Source organism: Rhinichthys klamathensis, unplaced genomic scaffold (assembly GCF_029890125.1).
Source record: "Rhinichthys klamathensis goyatoka isolate OS25496 unplaced genomic scaffold, OSU_Roscu_1.1 h1tg000191l_1, whole genome shotgun sequence".
Classification (NCBI taxonomy): domain Eukaryota; kingdom Metazoa; phylum Chordata; class Actinopteri; order Cypriniformes; family Leuciscidae; genus Rhinichthys; species Rhinichthys klamathensis.
This window is the reverse complement of record NW_026606717.1, coordinates 9,843,223-9,866,773: the sequence shown is the minus strand read 5'-3', so window position 1 is coordinate 9,866,773 and position 23,551 is coordinate 9,843,223. Positions and strand designations below refer to the sequence as shown.

Sequence of the window (23,551 nt, the reverse complement as noted above, 5' to 3'; positions counted from 1 at the left end):
GATGCCCTCCCTTCAGAAACTGGGCCAAACGGCATGATAACGACCCCAAACACACCGCCAAGATGACAACTGCCTTGCTGAGGAAGTTGAAGGTGATGGAGTGGCCAAGTATGTCTCCAGACCTGAAACCTATTGAGCACCTGTGGGGCATCCTCAAGCGGAAGGTGGAGAAGTGTCATGTGTCTAACATCCAGCAGCTCCATGATGTCATTATGGAGGAGTGGAAGAGGATCCCAGCAACAACCTGTGCAGCTCTGGTGAATTCCATGCCTAGGAGGATTAAGGCAGTGCTAGATAACAATGGTGCTCACACAAAATATTGACACTTTGGACACAGTTTTGACATGTTCACTTAGGGTGTACTCACTTTTGTTGCCAGCACTTTTGACAATAATGGCTGTATGTTGAGTTATTTTCAAAGGACAGTAAATATATACTGCTATACAAGCAGCACATTGACTACTCTAAAATTTATCCAAGTTTAATTTCTATAGTATTGTCCCTTGAAAAGATATACTAAAATGTTTGCTGAAATGTGAGGGGTGTACTCACATTTGTGAGATATTGTATATGTTCACATTGTGCAGAGTGATTTCAATCCCCAAAAAAGTCTTCAATATCTTAATGCATCACATCCAAACAGCTAAAACAAGTTGTTTGAAATATGGATTATGATTTAATAGACTATTGTTGCCACTTGTACACAAATGCCTCGAATGCATAATTAATGAAAATAACTGAGCTCCACAAAGAAACAAAACACATCCCTTCCTAAATCATATCCCTTCACATATTATTTTATGGCAACACACTAGTTTTCTAAACTATTATTTTGACCTTCCCCCAAAGGTTCCCCTTGTCAAACAATCAAACTTCACTACTAATTTTAGCAAATTATCCAGCTTTTGATTCATCTGAATGTCAAATTATTTACTTGTAAGTGTATTATTTGTAAGTAATGGATCTGATCATAAACATTTGCTCATTAGACAAATTCAGGCAACGCTTTTTCATATGAGTCTGCATATTAGATAAATTGGTGAAACTCTTCCCACATGAAGAGCACTGGTGCGGCTTCTCTCCAGTATGAACTCTCTCATGATCTTTCAGGTTTCCTGACTGAGCGAAACTCTTTCCACAGTGTGAGCACTCGTACGGTTTCTCTCCAGTATGAACTCTCTCATGAATTTTCAACGATTCTGACCGACTGAAACTCTTTCCACAGTGTGAGCACTCGTACGATTTCTCTCCAGTATGAATTCTCTGGTGTTGTTTTATTGCGCCTGATGTAGTGAAGCTCTTCCCACAGTCAGAGCAAACATGAGGTCTCACACCAGTATGGATACGCTCATGCTCTTTTAAATTGTGCAGTCTTGTAAAACATTTTCCACAATAAGAACAAAAATTAGGTTTTACACCAGTATGAATTTTAAGGTGTGTTTTTAAGCTTGATGCCAAAACGAACGTTTTATCACACTGATCACAGCTGAATGATCTCACACCAGAGTGAGAGCGCAGATGATTGTTGAGAAAGCTTTTGGATGTGAAACTCTTTCCACACTGAGTGCATGTGAACGGTTTTTCTCCAGAGTGAATTCTCATGTGCTCATTAAGGTTTCCTTTGCGACTGAAACTCTTTCCACACTGAGTGCATGTGACCGGATTTTCTCCAGAATGAATTCTCATGTGCTCATTAAGGTTTCCTTTGCGACTGAAACTTTTTCCACACTGAGTGCATGTGAACAGATTTTCTCCATTGTGAATTCTCATGTGTCTCTTAAGGTCTGATTTATGCATGTAAAACATTCCACACTCAGAGCAGGTGGAATATCCTTTGACTCCAGATTTTCCATCTTGTTTCTGAGTGAAATTCTCTTCAGTCTTTAAAACGACAGCATTTCCATCTTCATTTTTGAAATGAGGTTCTGGAAACAGATAATATTTGTCTTCATTTTCATATATCAGTTTCCCATCTTGATTTATGAAATTATGGTGTTTGTCTTCATTCACTTTCATGTCTAAAATCAACATATTCGACAAATGAGAAACACAAAGAAATAAAGTTCATTCTTTTTTTATCACAAATCCAGTTTACTACTGAGTCTACTAGTATCTAGAATTAGATGTATTGAATGCCAGTTTTGATCTTAATGTCCCTCATCAGGCATTAAAGAGAATATAGGAAAACACCAACCTGTTTGTTCCTCTGTATCTTCATCTTTTATTCTGCAGGGTTCTTCCTCCATCCTTACAATAGTATGTCAGTAGTTTCTCCAGGAGTAATTTCTCCTGCTTGCTTCTTCTCCTGTGGGAAGATGGAAATATTCCCCGGCATTTAAACTCTCATGAATGGCTGTGGGAGCGGCTTCACTGACTGAAGGTGTGAATTGTGGTCACTGTTGCTCATTTAGCAGATGCTCATCTGAATTATTCAGGCTGAAATGTTTGCTCAAATAGTCATATAGAAACCATTTAACTAATCTAGCTAATTGTTATGTTGCTCTTACATTCAGAGGTCGATTTAAAAAACAATTTCAGGGCAGGGGAGGTACAATGTATGTAGCTAACCTTACACAGTGATTACGAAATTTGTTTAATTTTTAAAATATTTTTATTTGTAGGATTAAAAAGTAGAATAAAATATCATTTTGTGAAATTTAGTAATAATTTGTATGTAGTATTGTATTCCAAATTCTCAGTACTCGGTCTGCTGCTTTTGACAGTTAATCACCAAAACCTTTTGTCAACCCTCATGACGAAGGGCATCTCAGGAACCGCACACCAGGTTGTCGTAGAGGGGTGAGTTGTCTAAGTCGCAACATTTAGCTACTGGGATGCCACAGGGCTCTGTACTTAGACCACTTCTCCTTCTACATGTCATCACAATCTGTCATTTCTAAACATTTTTCCTATCACACTTCTCCTTCTACATGTCATCACAATCTGTCATTTCTAAACATTTTTCCTATCACTTTTCCAACATTTTTCCATTTCTAAACGTTTTTCCTATCACTGCTATGTTGATGACACACAACTCTTGCCTCTCAATCCAGCCAGATGATCCGACAGTAGCTACTCGCGACTCAGCCTGCTTTGCTGGATGAAGGAACACCGCCTTCAGCGAAGACAGAACTGCTTGTGGTCACAGCCAACCCAACACTTCATCACAACTTCTCCATTTAGCTATGTTCTTCAAACATATAATTCCATCCAGGACAGCTGTGAAACTTGAAGTTGTGATCGATGATCAGTTAAACTTCACAGGTAGGAATGGGACGGTATGAAAATTTCATATCTCGATTATAGTGTCCAAAATTATCGTGATTATCAATATTATCACGGTTTTGTTAAAATAGATGAAAGTGTTCAAAGAACTGATGCTCACACTGAAAACATTTCAACAAGTTTTATATTTGAAAATCAACAAACAACAAATAAAACAAGCAGCTCTATGCAGTTTTTTAAGCAAGATTCTATTCTGTGGCATTTCCTTCTTTATAATGACCGTCGTCAATAGCAACGCATTATTACACAGCGCACATCCATGTATCACAACGGACGTGCGCTCTTGTTTCATTTCATTCACGACTTGCCGTCTTGCGTCTCCCGTTTTTGATTGTATTGAAAATGAAATCAGAGTTGATTTATTGTTTACAGAGTTTGATAATATTGTTGTGATCATCTTGTCTGGACGATTGTTTTGTACGCTGTACAAACAGGTAAGATTTAAAACATTAAACTCAATTCAATATGTCCCTGTAATTATGTGGAAAAAAAAATCGGTGTAATAAGTGTACAATGAATCTGTACATTACTATCCCTTAAAATGTCACTCTTAATAGTAGTCTTGTTTGAAGTTGTTTGTTCGTCTTTGGCTCAAAGCCACTTGCTGTGAACTTTTCTTTGCGGAAGCTTCACGTCTATTTCAAGTGAGTGACATAAAATATTTCAACTCAAAACAACATTTTGTGCCCAATTATTTTCCAGATGTAGTTTTGGTATTGAGGTCAAAGTTAACTTGCCTTGCGTTCGCTATACAAGAAGAAGAAGAAGAAGAAGAAGAAGAAGTTTTATTTATATAGCGCCTTTCCGAAGCTCAAGGTCGCTTTACATGGTACCTTTATAATACATTTAACACTGACGCACAACTTTACAATCACAAAGGACACATATAATCACATTTAGACGAAGTACATGTTAAACAGATATGTTTTTTAACTGTGTCTTGAAAGCAGTCACTGATGAAATATTTCGAAGTGAAAGTGGCAGTGAATTCCATAATGTTGGACAACTGACAATGTACAACATTGGGTGATGGTCACACAAGACGACTCGGCAGATTTGAAGTGTTTCTGTTGCAGCGACTTTTTGTTCTGCAGACAGGGTGACCATCCTCGATCAAGTTTCCCTCAGGACTATTGTAAAAGCCAAAATATGACCACAACTCAGATTTGGTCCTCTTAAAAGGCTGAAAAATCTCCCGAGCACGGTCACTGCCTTCCGCCATTCCTTCTCGAATAAAAAAAAAACTTTCCGCGCTGCGCCTGCGTCAGACTGTTGCTGGCTGGACAGGATTTACAGTGAGTTGTTAAAATCGCGATAATCAAACACGGTTTTAATGATAATTAAATTTTAAACGATAATACTGACCGTCAGTATATTTTTTCGTGGTTTATCGTGAAACCGTAATCCTCCCATGCCTATTCACATGCCACATTGCTAGAACAACAAAAATATACCATCACTGAACTTACTTAAATGCCCTTCAGGCTGATGCAACAGGTGATGGCTCAATTCAGTGTTTTTTCTGATAACAACTGGCTGGATGTACATTATCCCTTACTTAACCACCACCTTTAACCACTAATAATCACAATAAGCTCCACATTTTTTTTTTTTTTCAATAAGAAACAAAGTATCATTATTCAAATTATGTAAATTTTATCATGAAATTCAAACAATAAATGCAGTTTTGACGCTCTTTAATGTGGCGTGACAGATCACTATAGGCGCCTCAGTTTAAGCAGCTGAGGCGAGTGAACGCAATCATCTCTTACAAACAGGGCTGGGTACCGAGTTCGGTACTTTTTAGGTACAGACCGAATTGCCTCGATACTACCGAGTATCGAAACATGTCTTGTTTTTCGGTACCTAAGTGGTTAATCTCGTCAACGTCAGTGAAACAATAATCATGCAGCATGATTGGCTGTGGTGGAAAAAACACTAGTTTACGCGGCTGCCCAGAGACGTGGCTCGTCGCACGTGAGGCTGTAGTGTGTGTGTGTGTGTGTGTGTGTGTGTGTGTGTGCGTGTGTGTAAGCGTCCCAACCCAGATAGATAGAAAATATGTGGAAATGATCCAAAGTGTACCTATGTGCCAGACTCGATGCCAGAAGCACGCGATGCAGTATTTCGACAAGATAATTGCTGCCAAGACCGGTAACACGGTAAATCTGATAAGGCACTTAGAAGCACACAGAATACACGAGTAGTGTGTTCACACCGAACGCGAATAGAGCGTCAAATATGCGTCTATCGCGTCTAGTTAGACGCTTGAATCTTCCGCTCGAGTTCAAATTTTTCAACTTGCCGGAAGACGTTCGCGGCAAACGCGTATATATCCCGCCCCCCAGTAGCCTATATTTAATTTAATTCACATTTATTTGTATAGCATTTTTCACAATACATATCGTTTCAAAGCCGCTTTACAGAAAATGCATGTGTCTAAATTACAATTTAGAGTGATCTGTTATCAGAGGTGACAGTGTAATGCATTTCAATTAATTTTCATTCAGTTTCTGTTACGTGCTAGCATTTTTGTCCCTCCCTTTTACTTTATTGGTTGCTGCATTTCTCCCTTCTGCTGTTAGTTTCTTTCTGTTTTCCCGCTCTCTGCTATCCTTGAGTTTGTAGGTGCTGCTATTGGTCGGAGACCACCAATCATCGGCTGTGGTTCAGGATTTAAGGCACTCCGAAGATCGGAAGAGGAGGAACTTTTGGAGTGTTTGTTGGCTCATGCTACTGTTGTTGAGAAATACTGACTTTGTGGTGGTTCGCTTGCGTCCTTGTTTGATTGTGTTTTCTTACGAGAGGACTTTTTGTCGGCACCAGCCCGGAGAGCAGAGGAAAGGAAAGTACGTCACGTGACCTACATCTTACATACACGTAGGGTTATACTTGTTAGACACACTAGGGAAGGAGCGTGTGCAACTGTGTAATTTTTGTTTGGGTAGCTAGTGAAGTTTAGTTATGGCGTGTTAAGCGCTGAAGAATTCTTTATTTTCTGGTTTTGTTTTCAGTGAGTTTAGAGAGTGGGGCTAAGTTAGTGTGTTTTGGTTTTGTTATTTTGTTTGTTTAGCACCGCTCATTTTCTTTCTCTCTGTGGCTTATTTCAATCCTTATTTTTCAATGTTTTTGTGTCTATAGCTGTTATTAAGTTTGTTTGTTTTTATCTATGTAAACTATAACGTTCGTGTTGGAAATAAAGCGAACCACCTGCTTGCAGTAGTTTGTTGTCTTGGCGTCATTCACCCACAGTAACTTATTCCCCAGAGATCAAAACTATAGGAGTTTGTTTTCAATTTTATTAATTAACTTACGTCCTCCTCATACCTCTATGCCATCTGAGGACGTAACATAATTTGGGGGCTCGTCCGGGATATTTTCTCACTATTGAGGAAGTTTCCGGTAGTTAGCATAATCCCTTGTTTTACTCTGGGAGTGTCTGTGGTGGAGGGACTCAAGTGACTAGTGTTGTCAGTATTGTAGCATTGAGCTTTATGTGGTTTAGTGTTTTGTTGGTAGGCTTCGTGATGTCTTCGAATGTACATAGATTTATTGAGAACCCGTCGTTAGACATTTTTGATAAATGTCGTAAAGATGATCTCTTGGCAATAGCTGAACACTTCCAAATCTCAGTTCGTCGGCAGTCGTTGAAAAAAGAGATTAGAACTGTCATTTTAGACGGTCTTTCAGAATTAAATGTTTTGAGTTTGCCCGAGTCGGTTAGAGAAGCAGATCAAATCAGTGAAGAAATAACCACACGTGAACGCGCGGAGGCGGGCGATGAGGAGTTTAAGCTTGTTGAGGCGGACGCTGAGGCAGAGGCTAAAACAGGCCTACCCCCGTTTGAGCCATTTTCCCCGCCTGCACTGGGCTCTGGTGAGAGCGCGCACGTAAAGGTTCGTCTTGCTCGAATACGCATGGAGGCGGAGGATCGAGCTGACGCTCGACGAGCTGATTTTGATCTGCGGCTTGAAATCCGGCGGCTTGAGATTCAGGCTGATAAAGAAGTAAAACTGCGCCGTTTGGAGTTAGAGGAGGGGAAGCTTTCGTCTAAGTCCACTGGCCTGTCTGCTTCTGATTCAGGGGGCAAAGATTCGATGGAGCGTGGTTTGTCTACCACTGCTTTTGACGTAAGTAAAAACATTTCATTGGTGCCGTTATTCAGGGAGATGGAAGTGGACAGTTATTTTGGTGCATTTGAGAGAATTGCGGTTTCGTTAAATTGGCCAAAGGAAGTGTGGACTTTGCTGTTGCAATGTAGGCTTGTGGGAAAAGCTATGGAAGTTTTTTCTACTTTGTCTATAGAAGATAGTCTGAAATATGAGATCGTGAAAGCATCTATTCTGCGCGCGTATGAATTGGTGCCGGAAGCTTACCGACAAAAGTTTCGGAATCATAGGAAGAGTAGTAATCAGACCTTTGTCGAATTCGCACGTGAGAAAGGGGTTTTGTTTGATAAGTGGTGCGCTTCGAGTCATGTTAGTGATTTTCCTTCCTTGCGTGAGTTAGCGCTCCTTGAAGATTTTAAAAAGTGTTTGCCCGAACGCATTGTTTTGTACTTGAATGAACAGAAGGTGATGGAACTGTCTGCCGCTGCTATACTAGCGGACGAGTTTGCGTTGACTCATAAAAATGTGTTTACTACCATGCGTTGTGATAGAAATGATAGAAATGGTCCCCCATTGTTTCCGCTGCACATCGCTTCAACTAAAACAAGGGTAGAACCAGCTAAAGAAAAACGCGAGTGTTTTTACTGTCACAAAATGGGTCATGTAATTGCAGATTGTATAGTGCTGAAAAGGAAACAGCTAAATTCTTCTGGTGCGCAGTCTGTTGGTTTGGTAAAAACACTTCCAGTGTCTGTTGACTCTGTTTACCAACCATTCTTGTTGGAAGGTTTTGTTTCTTTCAGTGGCCAACCAGACGACCAAGTTGAGATTCGGGTTTTGCGGGACACTGGAGCTGCACGCTCATTCATACGTGGGGATGTGCTGCCGTTTTCAGAGAAGTCCTGTTTGGATTCCAGTATCCTGGTGCAAGGTATTAGCATGAACATATTGAAGGTACCTCTGCATCGTGTGTATTTACAGACTAAGTTGGTTGCAGGTTTTGTGGACGTCGGTGTGCGACCTGCGTTGCCAGTGTCTGGTGTTGAGTTCATTTTGGGTAATGACTTGGCTGGGGGTAGAGTGCTACCAGTATTGGAGGTGTTGGAGAAACCTGTGGTTACTTCTGTTACAGAAGAGTTAACTTTAAAGTATCCTGAAGCTTTTCCAGCCTGTGTGTTTACTCGTGCCCAGGTGAAGAAGATGGGGACAGAGTTTACATTGGACGACACGTTCATGTGCACAGATGGTGATGTTGTTGTAGGCGGTCACGTGCCTCAGGAAACGGTGAAAGAAGAGGTTAGTGGTCTGCTGACACGTTCGTTACCTGTTAGCCGTGAAAAGTTAATCAAAGACCAACAGGAGGATACAACTTTAATGAAGTGCTTTGATGCAGTGTCTGATTTTAAAGGGGATACGTCATATTTTATGGAAGACGGTTTGTTAATGCGGAAATGGCGACCTAGAGTAGTCGAGGATGTAGAATGCTCTACTGTTTGTCAAGTAGTTGTGCCGACAGAGTATCGTACCCAGGTGCTTTCACTTGCCCACGACCATGTTATGTCAGGACATTTAGGGGTGACAAAGACCTATAACCGTGTGTTGCGTCATTTTTTTTGGCCTAGGTTGAAAAAGGATGTTGCAGCGTATTGCAGAACGTGTTCTACTTGTCAGGTTATGGGGAAACCAAACCAAGTTATTCCTCCCGCGCCGTTGGTTCCGATTCCGGTGTTTGGTGAACCCTTTGAGCACGTGATCGTGGATTGTGTCGGACCATTGCCTAAAACAAAGACTGGACATCAGTTCCTGCTTACGATGATGTGCGTAGCAACTCGCTACCCAGAAGCAGTGCCATTGCGAAAAATTACGTCCAAAGCAGTCGTTAAGGCATTAGTAAAATTCTTTTCTACCTTTGGTCTGCCTAAGATAGTACAAACAGATCAAGGCACCAATTTTATGTCCAAGTTGTTCACACAAACTTTGTGTTCACTGGGTGTTCGTCACCGCACCTCTAGTCCTTACCATCCTGAGAGTCAAGGTGTGCTCGAGAGATTCCACCAAACACTTAAGGCCATGTTGAAGAAATATTGTTGTGAGACGGGGAATGAGTGGGATGAGGGAGTGCCACTTGTCCTTTTTGCTGTTCGTGAAATCACTCAGGAGTCTTTACGGTTCAGTCCAACTGAACTTGTGTTCGGACATAGTGTCCGAGGACCACTGAAAGTTCTTAAGGAGCAGATGCTTGGTCTGGATGACAGTTTAACTCCTCCAAAGAACATTCTTGATTATGTGGCTTGTTTTCGTGAAAGAGTACAGGAAGCCTGGGCTCGTGCCAAAGAAGCTCTTTCCGAAGCTCAGTCTAGCATGAAACAACATTTTGACAAAGCAGCAGTGTCACGATCATTTTCATTTGGTGATAAGGTGCTCGTGTTGTTACCAATTACGGGGTCTGCATTGTCTGCACGTTTTGTTGGTCCTTACGAGGTAGTGGGTAAACAAAATGACACGAACTACATCATCAAAACACCTGATCGTAAGAGGCAGAAACGTGTGTGTCACATTAATATGCTTAAAGCTTACCATTCCAGGAAGAAAGCATCTCATTGTTCAGAGGAGAACACAGGGCCCGTGATTTCATCTGTTGCCGTGAGTTGTAAGACAGAACCATCATTTCCTGGTGATGCTGAGTTTGATGCTGATGAGGTGAGATTAAAGGTTGACCCGTTGCTTTTTACACCATTGTCTAATTCTAAGATTTTAGCTGACCCCTCTAAGTTGCTTTGTCATTTGATAGAGGATCAGCGTGTGGACATTGTAACACTGATTGAAAGTTTTCCTCAGATTTTTGGGGATGTACCTAAGCAAACTGATGTGCTTTATCATGACATTAATGTTCGCGATGCCGTTCCCATTAAGCAGCATCCTTATCGGATGAATGCTGTAAAGAGGGCTGCAATGAGGAAAGAGGTTGAGTATTTGTTACAGGAGGATTTTGCAAAGCCCAGCGTGAGTCCGTGGAGCTCTCCATGTATTCTGGTTCCAAAAGCTGATGGAACAGTTCGATTTTGTACCGATTTTCGTAGAGTGAATTCTGTAACAGTACCAGATTGTTTCCCATTGCCAAGGATGGAGGACTGCATTGACAATGTGGGTTCTGCTAAATTTGTTACAAAGCTTGATATGCTCAAAGGTTATTGGCAGGTGCCTTTGACACCTAGGGCATCCGACATATCTGCTTTTGTAACGCCAGACTCGTTCCTACAATATAATGTTATGGCGTTTGGTCTCAGAAATGCGCCTGCGACTTTTCAGAGGTTAGTGAATACAGTGTTGTCAAATGTACCTAATTGTAGTTCATATTTAGACGATCTGGTTGTCTATACTTCTACTTGGCCTGAACACATGTCAGTGTTGACTATGGTATTCCAACGACTTGCTGATGCTTCATTAACTTTGAATTTGGCGAAGTGTGAGTTCTGTAAAGCGACCGTAACATACTTGGGTAAGCAAGTGGGGAAAGGTCAAGTTCGTCCCATAGAGGCCAAGGTTGATGCTATTAAAGAATTCCCTGCACCTACTACACGTCGTGAGTTAAGAAGATTCCTCGGAATGACAGGGTATTACAGAAGTTTTTGTAAGAACTTTTCTTCTGTTGCAAAATCCCTGACAGACTTGCTCAGCCCCGCAAAAGAATTCATTTGGTCAGCTGAGAGTCAGTGTGCTTTTGAAACCGTTAAGCATTTGTTATGTAGCTCTCCTGTGTTGTCTGCCCCTAATTTTTCTGTACCCTTCAAGATAGAGGTGGATGCAAGCGCAGTTGGAGCAGGCGCTGTGTTGTTACAGGAGGACGAGGAAGGTATTGATCACCCAGTTTGTTTTTTTTCTAAGAAATTTAACAAACATCAATGTAACTACTCCACAATTGAGAAAGAGGCTTTGGCTTTGTTGTTGTCATTGCAGCATTTCGAAGTATATGTTGGGTCGACTTCGTATCCTGTACTTGTGTACACCGATCACAACCCTCTTACATTCCTGTGTCGAATGTACAATCAAAACCAAAGGCTAATGCGATGGGCTCTTGTAGTTCAAAATTATAATATTGAGATTCGGCACAAAAAGGGAGTGGATAATGTGGTTGCGGATGCCCTTTCTAGAGCATAACTCGTGTGAGGGGTTATTTTGTGTACGTTATAAACATTATATGTATAAGGTTTAATTTTAAGGGTGCGGGTGTTACGTGCTAGCATTTTTGTCCCTCCCTTTTACTTTATTGGTTGCTGCATTTCTCCCTTCTGCTGTTAGTTTCTTTCTGTTTTCCCGCTCTCTGCTATCCTTGAGTTTGTAGGTGCTGCTATTGGTCGGAGACCACCAATCATCGGCTGTGGTTCAGGATTTAAGGCACTCCGAAGATCGGAAGAGGAGGAACTTTTGGAGTGTTTGTTGGCTCATGCTACTGTTGTTGAGAAATACTGACTTTGTGGTGGTTCGCTTGCGTCCTTGTTTGATTGTGTTTTCTTACGAGAGGACTTTTTGTCGGCACCAGCCCGGAGAGCAGAGGAAAGGAAAGTACGTCACGTGACCTACATCTTACATACACGTAGGGTTATACTTGTTAGACACACTAGGGAAGGAGCGTGTGCAACTGTGTAATTTTTGTTTGGGTAGCTAGTGAAGTTTAGTTATGGCGTGTTAAGCGCTGAAGAATTCTTTATTTTCTGGTTTTGTTTTCAGTGAGTTTAGAGAGTGGGGCTAAGTTAGTGTGTTTTGGTTTTGTTATTTTGTTTGTTTAGCACCGCTCATTTTCTTTCTCTCTGTGGCTTATTTCAATCCTTATTTTTCAATGTTTTTGTGTCTATAGCTGTTATTAAGTTTGTTTGTTTTTATCTATGTAAACTATAACGTTCGTGTTGGAAATAAAGCGAACCACCTGCTTGCAGTAGTTTGTTGTCTTGGCGTCATTCACCCACAGTAACTTATTCCCCAGAGATCAAAACTATAGGAGTTTGTTTTCAATTTTATTAATTAACTTACGTCCTCCTCATACCTCTATGCCATCTGAGGACGTAACAGTTTCATTGTTAAACAATGCATTAAGTTAAGCCAGAAACAATGAGCTCATTGAAGTAAAGAATACATGTTCTTAAATGATTAGGAAACATAGAAAACTTTAGCATTGGTGCTTTTTTACATACTCAAAATATGAGTGTAAAAAAGTCAACAAACTGAAAAAAATAAAAATGAGGTAAAAATGAGGTAGAATTTCATGTAGTGATAAAGTGCTATTGTATAGATTAATAGTTATTGTAGGATTAATGAAAATAATTGTTATTTTGTGTTAAACTTTCTATCACATATGGAACCTTGGAGAGGACCCTATGTGTGGTCCATACCCTTCAGCTTGTCGTCAACATGATCAAGAAGGAACAATCAATCAAACGTCTACTGGACAAGATCCGGCATCTGGTTAGACAGTTTCGCAAATCATCTGTTGCCACAGAACGGTTGCTGGAACAATGTGGACTCATTCTCATCAAAGACTGTCAAACCAGATGGTCCAGTTCTTTTTTGATGTCGTCTCGCTTACTCCAAGTAAAGAACCACGTGACATCGGTGGCTGACACCATGGGCTGGGACTGCCTACTGCCTAGTGAATGGCAGAAGGTGACCATCCTCAATGATTTGCTCCTTCCGTTTGCAGAACACACAAAGGTGCTTGAAAGTGACACGAGTTGTTTCTCCCTGGTTGTGCCTGCACTACTGGACTTGAAGAGCCACCTTTCAGACTTCTCCCTTGCTCATGCCAGGAGCTACAGGGATGTAGCTACACTGGCACAGAAGATGTATGCAAACATGGAATTACGCTTCAGCTGTTTTCTGGATGTGTCGGCAAGCAAGTTTTCTCCTCTTGCTGTAGCTGCTTGTTTTGTTGACGCTAGTGTGTTAGCAGGGACCCTGATTGACAATGATAATGACGACATACAGAATCTCCACAGTAAAGCTGAACAGTACATCACTCGCAGTGTACCATACCAGGAAGATGTGGCAGATGATGAGGACATTGGAAATGCAGAGGTCTCAGAGGCGCCTCAGCAAAAGCGGCCTAGATTCAGGTTTTTTAGTGCCCATCGGCAATCATCAAGGCCAAAGACCTCCAAGACCTCCATCAGACAAGAGGTCCAAAAATTCAAAGAAGCCCTGTCCCATGCAAACCCAGAAGAATTGGGCATGGATTTCTGGTCTTCTCAAAGCTCCACCATGTTTCCACTGCTGAAACCTCTGGTATTAGACCTTCTGGCAATGCCAGCTTCCGAAGCCTTTGCAGAGCGGGTCTTTAGTTTAACTGGAGACCTTTCAAGTGGCCGCCGCAACATTACATTACATTACATTAGTTACATAAGAAAGAAGTGCTTTTCTAAAGCTTAACAAAGTCTAGACTCTAGAGTGATAACTGCATACTGTTTTGGTTACTTGTTCTCTTTTCACTTTAAATAACCTTCAATTCAAAGACACACATTTTTTCTAACACTCTACCTTGTAACGGATTTTGCTTACTGTTGCAAATCTTGCCTTTGAACTTGATTGTTTAATTGAGTCAGTGTTTAACCTAAAGTGGAAGTATCAGCAGCTGTAGTAACAGCAGAAATCGTTATTGTTAGCCTTGTTAAATCTCATTTGTTTGTTATTTCTCAAGACCAATCTACAATTTAAATAGGTTGTATTTTAGTCCTACAGTACAGTAGGCCTATTCTTTTCAGTTTTTCTGGGTACACTCAGAATAGAAAAATGAGACAAAAGGCAACCAAAAACAGTTTAAAAAAACCTTTGTAATTGGTCAGTCTGAGTCTGTTGGGCCACAGCTTTTGAACTGTGTTAGTTCAAAATAAAATACTCTTCAGAAAAAGTTCATAATTTGTGAATGTGTCTCATAAATCAGAAAACCAGACACTTTTAACAAAGTGAATTCAACAAAAATCATTCAACAAGTGTATTTTGTCAGGTAATTATGACATTTAACCAATATTTGAGATGTGTGAAACACTATTTGACTGAAATGGTTATCTCAGAAATAATTTATTTAAAAAAAGACTAAAATGTTTTGACTTAAACTTGACTAAGATATATTGAGTTTTGTTTTGACTAAAACTAGACTAAAATGACGAGACTTTTAGTCGACTAAAACTTGACTAAGATACCTTAAATTCTCTTTTGACTAAAACTAGACTAAAATGACGAGACTTTTAGTCGATTAAAACTTGTCTAACAAAAAAAGATATGTGAATGACTAAATATGACTAAAGCTAAGACTAAATTAAAAATAGGTGACAAAATTAACACTATTATTGAGGAGCACAGGACAGACTCGATGATGGCCGAGTAGAACTGTTTCAGCAGCTTTTTCACTATGAAGTCTATGTGAGAGTCCCATATTCAGGCCAGGAACCTGAATGACCCCACTGCTTCCACAGTGCTGTTCATGATGGTGAGTGGAGGGAGTGCAGGGGTCCACGATCATCTCCACAGTTTTGAGCGAATTCAGCTCAAGGTTGTTATGACTGCACCAGACAATGTTCAACCTCTCCAGTCTGTAAGCAGACTCGTCACCATTTTGGATGAGGCCAATGACAGATCCTGGTGTTGTATCGCTGTGGTGGTAATTTTAACCACTCTTCACATCCTCATTCTTTGGAAATGTTTACAAAGAGAATTTGCTTTTGCAGAGCAGAAAACAGCGTCTTCTCGACATGTACACAACATGAACCATCTACAGTGTTTGAGGGCGGGTCAAACTTTGTTCGCAGGCAGCCAATGAAGACCATATGGAGCATTATGCAAATGTGTTAACGCGCTATATGCAGGTCACGGAAGTGAAACTGGAATTACTCACAAATCGTTTAGGCGATTCAGAGTCAATTCTTTCTTTCGGGAGACAATAACTTTATTTATCGTGCCCTTCCGACTTTACAACTTTGCAAACCATTAACATTCACAGACAGCTATATATATATATATATATATATATATATATACATATACATATATACATATAATGTAATATTACACACTGCATGAAATGTAATATTCGAAAAAGCTTAATAGGGTCACTCTGATATTTCATTTGCATGATACGTTTTACATAATAGCTACTTACCACTGTTAATCTAATGTTGATGGATGGTAAGGGGGGTTGTGGTTTTAAAGAGGGCATGCAGTTTTTGTCATTTTATCAATAAGGGGAATGTCACCCTCCCCCTCAAATCGACCCCTGATTACATTAGATATGATTTATATATATATATATATATATATATATATATATATACATATACATATATACATATAATGTAATATTACACACTGCATGAAATGTAATATTCGAAAAAGCTTAATAGGGTCACTCTGATATTTCATTTGCATGATACGTTTTACATAATATCTACTTACCACTGTTAATCTAATGTTGATGGATGGTAAGGGGGGTTGTGGTTTTAAAGAGGGCATGCAGTTTTTGTCATTTTATCAATAAGGGGAATGTCACCCTCCCCCTCAAATCGACCCCTGATTACATTAGATATGATTTATTATAAAAAAATCTCTGTTTTATTGAAAACACATAAAATGAAAACACTTATAATCAACAACTCATAATCTTCACAAATTGTAATGAGAAAAACCAGTCATTAACGAGCTCACGTTTCACGAGCGTAATGTACAACATCAGTCAGTTCGTGTCTATTCATTTCTGAGTGATTCACTAAATGAACTGACTCGTTTAATCGTTTGGATTTAGATTTCTCCTAATAAAAAATAAATGTACTCACAGTCTGAAAAACACATCAGATTTAGAGCAGAATGAGCGGCTGTGTTCCACTTCACATGTTTATGTTCCCTTTCCCTTCCCTCGCTCACTTCTTTTCTTCTCCTAGACTTGGATGTGTATCATTGCTTCGGTTACACGAGCGCCCTCTAAAGGCGGAACTCCAGTGAGATAACAGGCAATGCGTCGCGGTAAAGTGAAAGTGAAAGTTGCTCATTCAAATACATACCAATATCTAGCCAATCTTGAAATGTTAGGAGTAAGCAATTTTTTTTTACTATTATTAATTATAACCAATTAAATATAATAGATGGTCTTTATCTGTGTGATTTCTCACATGCACATTAATGTTTCCTTTATGAAATTCTTTACACATTTTTTTGCATGAAATTCATTTTAGTCTGTGAAATTCCATCTTTATTTGCGAAATGATTAGGTTTTTTAAACGGATGCTGCTTGTCTTCATTCACTTGGGTCTAACATCATTAAATTCCCATAATTCAATTAAAGAAGGGCAAATTAAAAACGAACAAGAACCGACTGTTAGCCATCTGCAGGAGAGCAATTCCAGCGTTATGGATGTGACATTTGTAGTCAAAACTTAAAATATGAATTCTCCCCATACAGAAGTCACATAAATTAATATAAAATCTATTAATAATAAATAGATTTTCATATATTTAAATGTCTTAAATCTAAATAGAAGAAAATATATGATATACTTAAATGTAAATATTTTTTAACATAATTTTTTTTATTACATTTTTATATTAAACACATGTAAATATATTTTTATTGGAAATATTTACATATATTTATTTCCTTTATGTCAATACATTTAGATATTTATGTAAATACATTAATGTGCAATATATGTGGATATTTTAATTTCTAATATTTGTTAATATATTAGTTTCCTGTATATGTAAATCTATTTTGAAACATATTAAAATATATATATAAAAAAAAAAAATTGCCCTTTATTTAACCAGATACAACTTTCTGAGATTATAAATCTCTTTTACAGAAGTGACCTAACCAAGATGAGCAGCACAACATTATCAAAAAAGTAAAAGAGAAAATCACCATAACATTAAAACATATCATCAAAACAATTAAAAACATGAACAAATTGTTTCTTCCTTTAATAGCTCACTAGAAGCAAATATAAAAAAATATTCATTGACACCAGGGTCTGCAATTTCAGGTCATTATGTAAAAAGTTCCAATTACTGGGTGCCGCAAATCGACAAAGCTTGATTTCCAAAATCAGTTCGGGCGAGTGGAACTGCGAGGGTATACAAATCCTGTGAGCGCAAAGAATAAACTCCAACAGGTTTGTGTTGGGTAAGAGAGCAAAGATATGTAGACAATAGACCCAAAAATGGATTTATAAATAAACAGGTACCAATGTTTACATCTGCGTGTTGATAATGTTGACCAACCAACTCTGTTGTACAGATCACAGTGATGAGTATTATATTTAAAATTCAGTATAAACCTATAGTGCACATTGATACAACGTATCCAAAGAGCTTAAAAGTTTGGTAGTTGCCGATTTATTCAAAATATCCCCATAATCAATGACTGGCATAAAAGAGGCTGAGACTAGTCTTCTTTTTGCCTCAAATGAAAAACAGGATTTATTTTTATAATAAAATCCCAGCTTTATTTTTAATTTAGTCCTTAATTGATAACCATGAGATTTAAGAGATTTAAAGGTGCTATATGTATTTTTTAGCGGCCTCTATCGGTGATGTTTCAGATTGCAACCAATTTTTACAAGAGCGCTCGTGCTCTTGCGCGTGCTCGAACACAAGAGCGAGCACTCATGGTACCGGCCGGCCACACTGAGACTTTCAACACACCGGAGAAAGCATCACACAACATGCTGGAAACTCATGTAAACTCCCACTGCAACGTTATAATAGACTACTTTATCAGCTTGATGTTGAACTAATGCTCCATGCTCGTACCATGATAACGTTACATTGACTGCATTTAGCCGACATGTGGTGTTAGCATATTAAGGCATTTCACTAACTATTCGTGTATCTTTCACAATCAGCAATGTCAACATAGGTGAATGTATAATATGATAACGAAAACGGTTAGTGAACTAGACTGAACAATTTCAGTGTAACAGTAAGATCGTAGGAAGTAACATTACTGTACTGAACGTGTCTGAAAATTATAAACAATATGATAGTAGTGAGATGAGTGACGTTAGACAGTAGATCTAGTACATAAAATAAGTTACATCCTAAAGCACCTACTTTTTGTTATCCTGGAACAGTCTTTTGTATTCATTTCATGTCTCATGTATGTTACAGTTTACCATTATTTATTTCAGCATATCTGAAAACTTGTAATTTATCACAATAAAAATAGCGGAGGTCTCTCTATAATTCAAACACTCTGCCGATGTTGATCCGTGTTTTCGTCCTAAGTCGATCCGATTCACGTTTGGCCTGACGAGCTTCAGATACATTTTTTTTTTATATATTAATGTGGAGTTTGTGTTGGAGTGTGTGTTGTGCTGGAGGCAGGTCGTTTTTTGGTGTTATCAGACTCCATGTCGTTAGCTGCAGTGCCGTCGCATAGACTGTATATAAAAAGGAGAGAGGCTCGGGAGCGCGCATGCACGTCACATCCAATGGATTTCGCAGAAAATCCGACCCGGAGACTTCACATAGAAATAGGAATACTGGCCTTCAGAGGTAATAGCAAAACCCGACAAGTGGATCATTGTAATGTGTGATTACAACCCCTTCACACACAGGCAATAAAAAAAGGATTCAGTTTAGAAGAAAAGTTACATTTAGTTACATTTAAAGATAAAGAATCATCAAATATAAAACCGAGATATTTATATTCTGTCACTACCTCTATTACAGTACCCTGTAAGGATTTTTAAGTGATAGTTGATTTGCCAGTTGTTTCTTTGATCGTGAAAATAACATTACTTTAGTTTTGGTCTCGTTCAAAGTCAGGTTTAGGTAACAAAGCCTTTGTTGCACAACATCAAAAGCACACTGTAGAAAAGACACAGCTTGGTGCAATTTGGGTACACTATAATAAAACACGGTGTCATCGGCATAATAAATTATAAAAAAGGCCCTAGAACAGACACCTGAGGAACACCCCTCATAATCTTTAAAGGTGCAGATGAATGAATTTCCATCCGCACACACTGTCCTGTCCAATAAATAGCTTTCAAACCAAGAAATTGTATCATTTGACAATCCAGTTAGTCTCAGTCTAGTTTTCAGTATACTGAAATTAACAGTGTTGAAAGCCTCTGACAAATCAATAAAAAGTGAAACACAATAATGGCCTCTATCAAGGGCCTCAATGATATCATTTAGAACCCTGATAGCAGCTAGTTGTACTCTGCTTTTTCCTAAAGCCTGACTGATTATGTGATAAGATGTCATGTTCATTCAAGTATGAAATCAACTGCTCACTAATAAGAGATTCAAAAACCTTAGACAGAATGCCTAGTTTAGAAATCGGCCTATAGTTATTCATATCAGAAGGATCTCCTCCTTTTAACAATGGAATAACAAATGCAGACTTCCATATCTTTGGAATTCATTAAAACTCTTTAATTAAAGATTATAAATATATGTCAAAAGGGCAGCTGTGATCTGAAGCTAATTTTAAGAAAAATGGTTCTAATTGGACATTACCAGCTGACTTATTTACATCCAGTAATTTAAGGTCTTTTTTAATCTGGCAAATTAAGAGTGGTAACAAAGTCGATATTTTTCCAAAATTTCATAGATTTGTTTTGATTACGTGTTGTTTCGTTTAAAAAGTAATCAGCTTTAGCTTTTCTTATCATCACTGTACATCTATTGCGTAATTGTCTGAAACTAGGCCAATCGGATTGAAGCTCGGAATGTCTTGCTCTAGCCCAGGCAACATCACGCTCATGAATCAAATTTGATAATGTGGGTGAGAACCAAGGGTTATCTCGACCCTTGACACAATATTTTTTAAGAGGCTATTAATAATAATAATTTATTATTATATAATAATAATTAAAAATAGTGGTGAGCCCTTCATGAAAGTACTTCCAGGCACAATAAATATCTGGGATCAACGAAATCTTCTCCCAGCCAAATAGAGCAAGCTCATAATCAAAACCTTGCTCACTAAACTGAGACATACAATGCCTAGTAATTATGGGCTATATTATAATTATAGTAATTAGGTTTTATTTTAGGGAGTTTTACATTTCTTACAATTCCAATAGTACAATGATCACTCATATCTTGTGCAAACACAGATGCTGCTGAATATGTCACCGGTGGGAGGATGAACGCCAGATGACCAGCCGTTCTAACCCCCCGACTCCGTGCCACCGCGAGGAGCCAACACCACAGAAGACACAGAGACCAAACAATCCAGAGTCAAAGTACAGGGTCTTTATTGAATACAATGTGTTAAAATGGGCTCCAGCAGGATGACTAACTCTCTTCTCAGGGCTCAGACGACCGGAGAAGAGGCAAGGGTTCGATAGTGTCACTGGCTTTCGGCACAGGGCTCAGGCAGACGGAGAGAAGACGAGGTTTCAACGGCGAAGCTGGCTCTCTTTACAGGGCTCAGGCAGGCAGAGAGAAAATGAAGATTCCCCAGCGAAGCTGGCTTTCTTTACAGGGCTCAAGCAGACAGAGAAGATGAGGTTTCAACAGCGAAGCTGGTTCTACTCACAGGGCTCAGGCAGGCAGAGAGAGAATGAAGATTCCACAGCGAAGCTGGCTTTCTTTACAGGGCTCAAGCAGGCAAAGAGAAGATGAGGTTTCAACAGCGAAGCTGGTTCTACTCACAGGCCTCAGGCAGGCAGAGAGAAAATGAAGATTCCACAGCGAAGCTGGCTTTCTTTACAGGGCTCAAGCAGGCAAAGAGAAGATGAAGATTCCACAGCGAGGCTGGCTCTCTTTACAGGGCTCAAGCAGACAGAGAGAAGACGAGGCTTCAACAGCGAAGCTGGCTCTACCCACAGGGCTCAGGCAGACAGAGAGAAGATGAGGATTCCACAGCAAAACGGGCTTTCTTTACAGGGCTCAAGCAGGCAGAGAGAAGATGAGGTTTCAACAGCGAAGCTGGTTCTACTCACAGGCCTCAGGCAGGCAGAGAGAGAATGAAGATTCCACAGCGAAGCTGGCTTTCTTTACAGGGCTCAAGCAGGCAGAGAGAAGATGAGGTTTCAACAGCGAAGCTGGTTCTACTCACAGGCCTCAGGCAGGCAGAGAGAGAATGAAGATTCCACAGCGAAGCTGGCTTTCTTTACAGGGCTCAAGCAGGCAGAGAGAAAATGAAGATTCCACAGCGAAGCTGGCTTTCTTTACAGGGCTCAAGCAGGCAAAGAGAAGATGAAGATTCCACAGCGAGGCTGGCTTTCTTTACAGGGCTCAGGCAGACAGAGAGAAGACGAGGCTTCAACAGCGAAGCTGGTTCTACTCACAGGGCTCAGGCAGACAGAGAGGAGATGAGGATTCCACAGCAAAACGGGCTCTCTTTACAGGGCTCAAGCAGACAGAGAGAAGATGAGGTTTCAACAGCGAAGCTGGTTCTACTCACAGGGCTCAGGCAGACAGAGAGGAGATGAGGATTCCACAGCAAAACGGGCTCTCTTTACAGGGCTCAAGCAGACAGAGAGAAGATGAGGTTTCAACAGCGAAGCTGGTTCTACTCACAGGGCTCAAGCAAACAGAGAGAAGATGAGGTTTCAACAGCGAAGCTGACTCTACTCACATGGAAAATAGAGAGAAGGGAACTTCACCACTAGATGGCTTCTTCATGGGCTTCAATCCGACGAGATACAGACGATGGTTCCACAGCCAGGACCGCCTCCCCAATGTCACTGCATTACACTTCCACACGTGTTCCACTGCAACCCACACAACTCCATAAACGTGAATATCTTAAGGTATAACACTGCAAAGTCTCGTCACTCACAGATTTAGGGCGTAGACAGGGGGTCTGGTCCACTATGCGTCACTACAATCTCCTCGACTTCTCCCAATGAAGTGGGGCTTTCAAACCTTCTCCAAAAAGACAGTTTTACACATCCTGAAGTATCAACACACCCTCCAAACGATTCCTCATGTCACAAGCCCAACATTAACAGCACTTATCTCTCGTCCACCGTGATTCTCCTCTCGGCATCTCCAGATTCGCCCGAACGCCCACAGCTTTCCTTTCCCTTCCTTCTCGAACCCCGAATTGCAGATGAAATGCCCTTTTATCCTTCTCCAAGGACAACGTGTCCCAATCGCCATGCTGTTCGCGCTCTTCCGCACCTGTTTTGAATCTTTTACTAATGATTCTCCGTCTCTTACCGGCGCTTCCGGGTTGGCGTCTTCCGGGTCCCACACCGGAAATCCTTCCCTTCCGACACCCGACCGTGATTAAAGGTTCCGCCTAACTTTGTCACCCCGGTGACAAATATGACGGTGCATTTGTAAAAAAATAAAAAATAAAATCAAGAAGTGATGATTTATCTGGCTTTTTTAAATTTAGCCTAGTTGGTGTATTTGCTGAAGGATAAAAATATCACAAAAGAGCTTAACTTCAGCAGATAAAGGCTGCAGCCAATTACAGTTAAAATCTCCAATTAATACTATTTCCTTAAAATTCTACTTAGATATAAAATCTGTCAGAAATAAAAGATAATTATTTGTTGCTGACGGAAGTCTGTAGCAACCCACCTCAGTAAAAGCTAAGGATTTTGAGAATACTACTTCAACTGCCATGAGTTCAAATTGTTTAGGTATTACTTAGATAGCAACGATGTTGCCTTGTACTTATTTTTTTTAATGTAAATCGCTAACCCACGCCCTCTTTTTGGCCAATCGATTCTAAAAACGTTATCCCCCTCAATATTTACAACTAGGGGTGTAACGATACACGTATTCGTATTGAACCGTTCGGTACGAGGCTTTCGGTTCGGTTTTCGGTACGCATTTTTGAACCGAACGGTTCGTTGGACCATTTTTCCTGCCGACCAAAATTTCGTTATTTCAAATGAAGGCGCGTCACGCGTGGCAAGCGCGCTCATAATGTGCGTGACCACAACATTGCCCAACATCAAATGGCAAATGTAATGTAAGCGGAACGAAACCACTCGTTATTGTGTGGTTGAAGGACCGTTTATCAGTTTGGACAAATACAGCGCGAGCCGATCTTAATCATCAGCACTGTTACTACACAGCCAAATCCAGTAAAGAAAGCATTTGAATTCGCCACTGAAGTAATAACATCGCTGCAAGATCTAGTGAGAAACATTCGCATTTCTCCGTTATTAACGGATCAAACAGCGCTGACGTGGAAACCA

The 23,551-nt window shown here is 39.9% G+C and overlaps 1 protein-coding gene across 2 annotated transcripts; it reads right to left on the bottom strand.

Annotated features, from left to right (window-relative positions):
• Positions 1–573: 573 nt before the first annotated feature.
• Positions 574–16,382, bottom strand: LOC130095552 (gastrula zinc finger protein XlCGF52.1-like). 2 transcript variants are annotated; one of them, XM_056262316.1, is made up of 3 exons: positions 16,211–16,382; positions 2,195–2,305; positions 574–2,018 (listed from the first exon to the last, which is right to left on the bottom strand). In XM_056262316.1, the coding sequence occupies exons 2-3, from the start codon at positions 2,244–2,246 to the stop codon at positions 946–948; spliced, it is 1,125 nt and encodes a 374-aa protein (XP_056118291.1). In that variant the 5' UTR covers positions 2,247–2,305; positions 16,211–16,382; the 3' UTR covers positions 574–945. The 2 variants fall into 2 exon arrangements, with proteins under 2 accessions (XP_056118291.1, XP_056118290.1); XM_056262315.1 differs by having other exon boundaries at positions 2,195–2,302.
• Between the last annotated feature and the right edge of the window lie 7,169 nt (positions 16,383–23,551).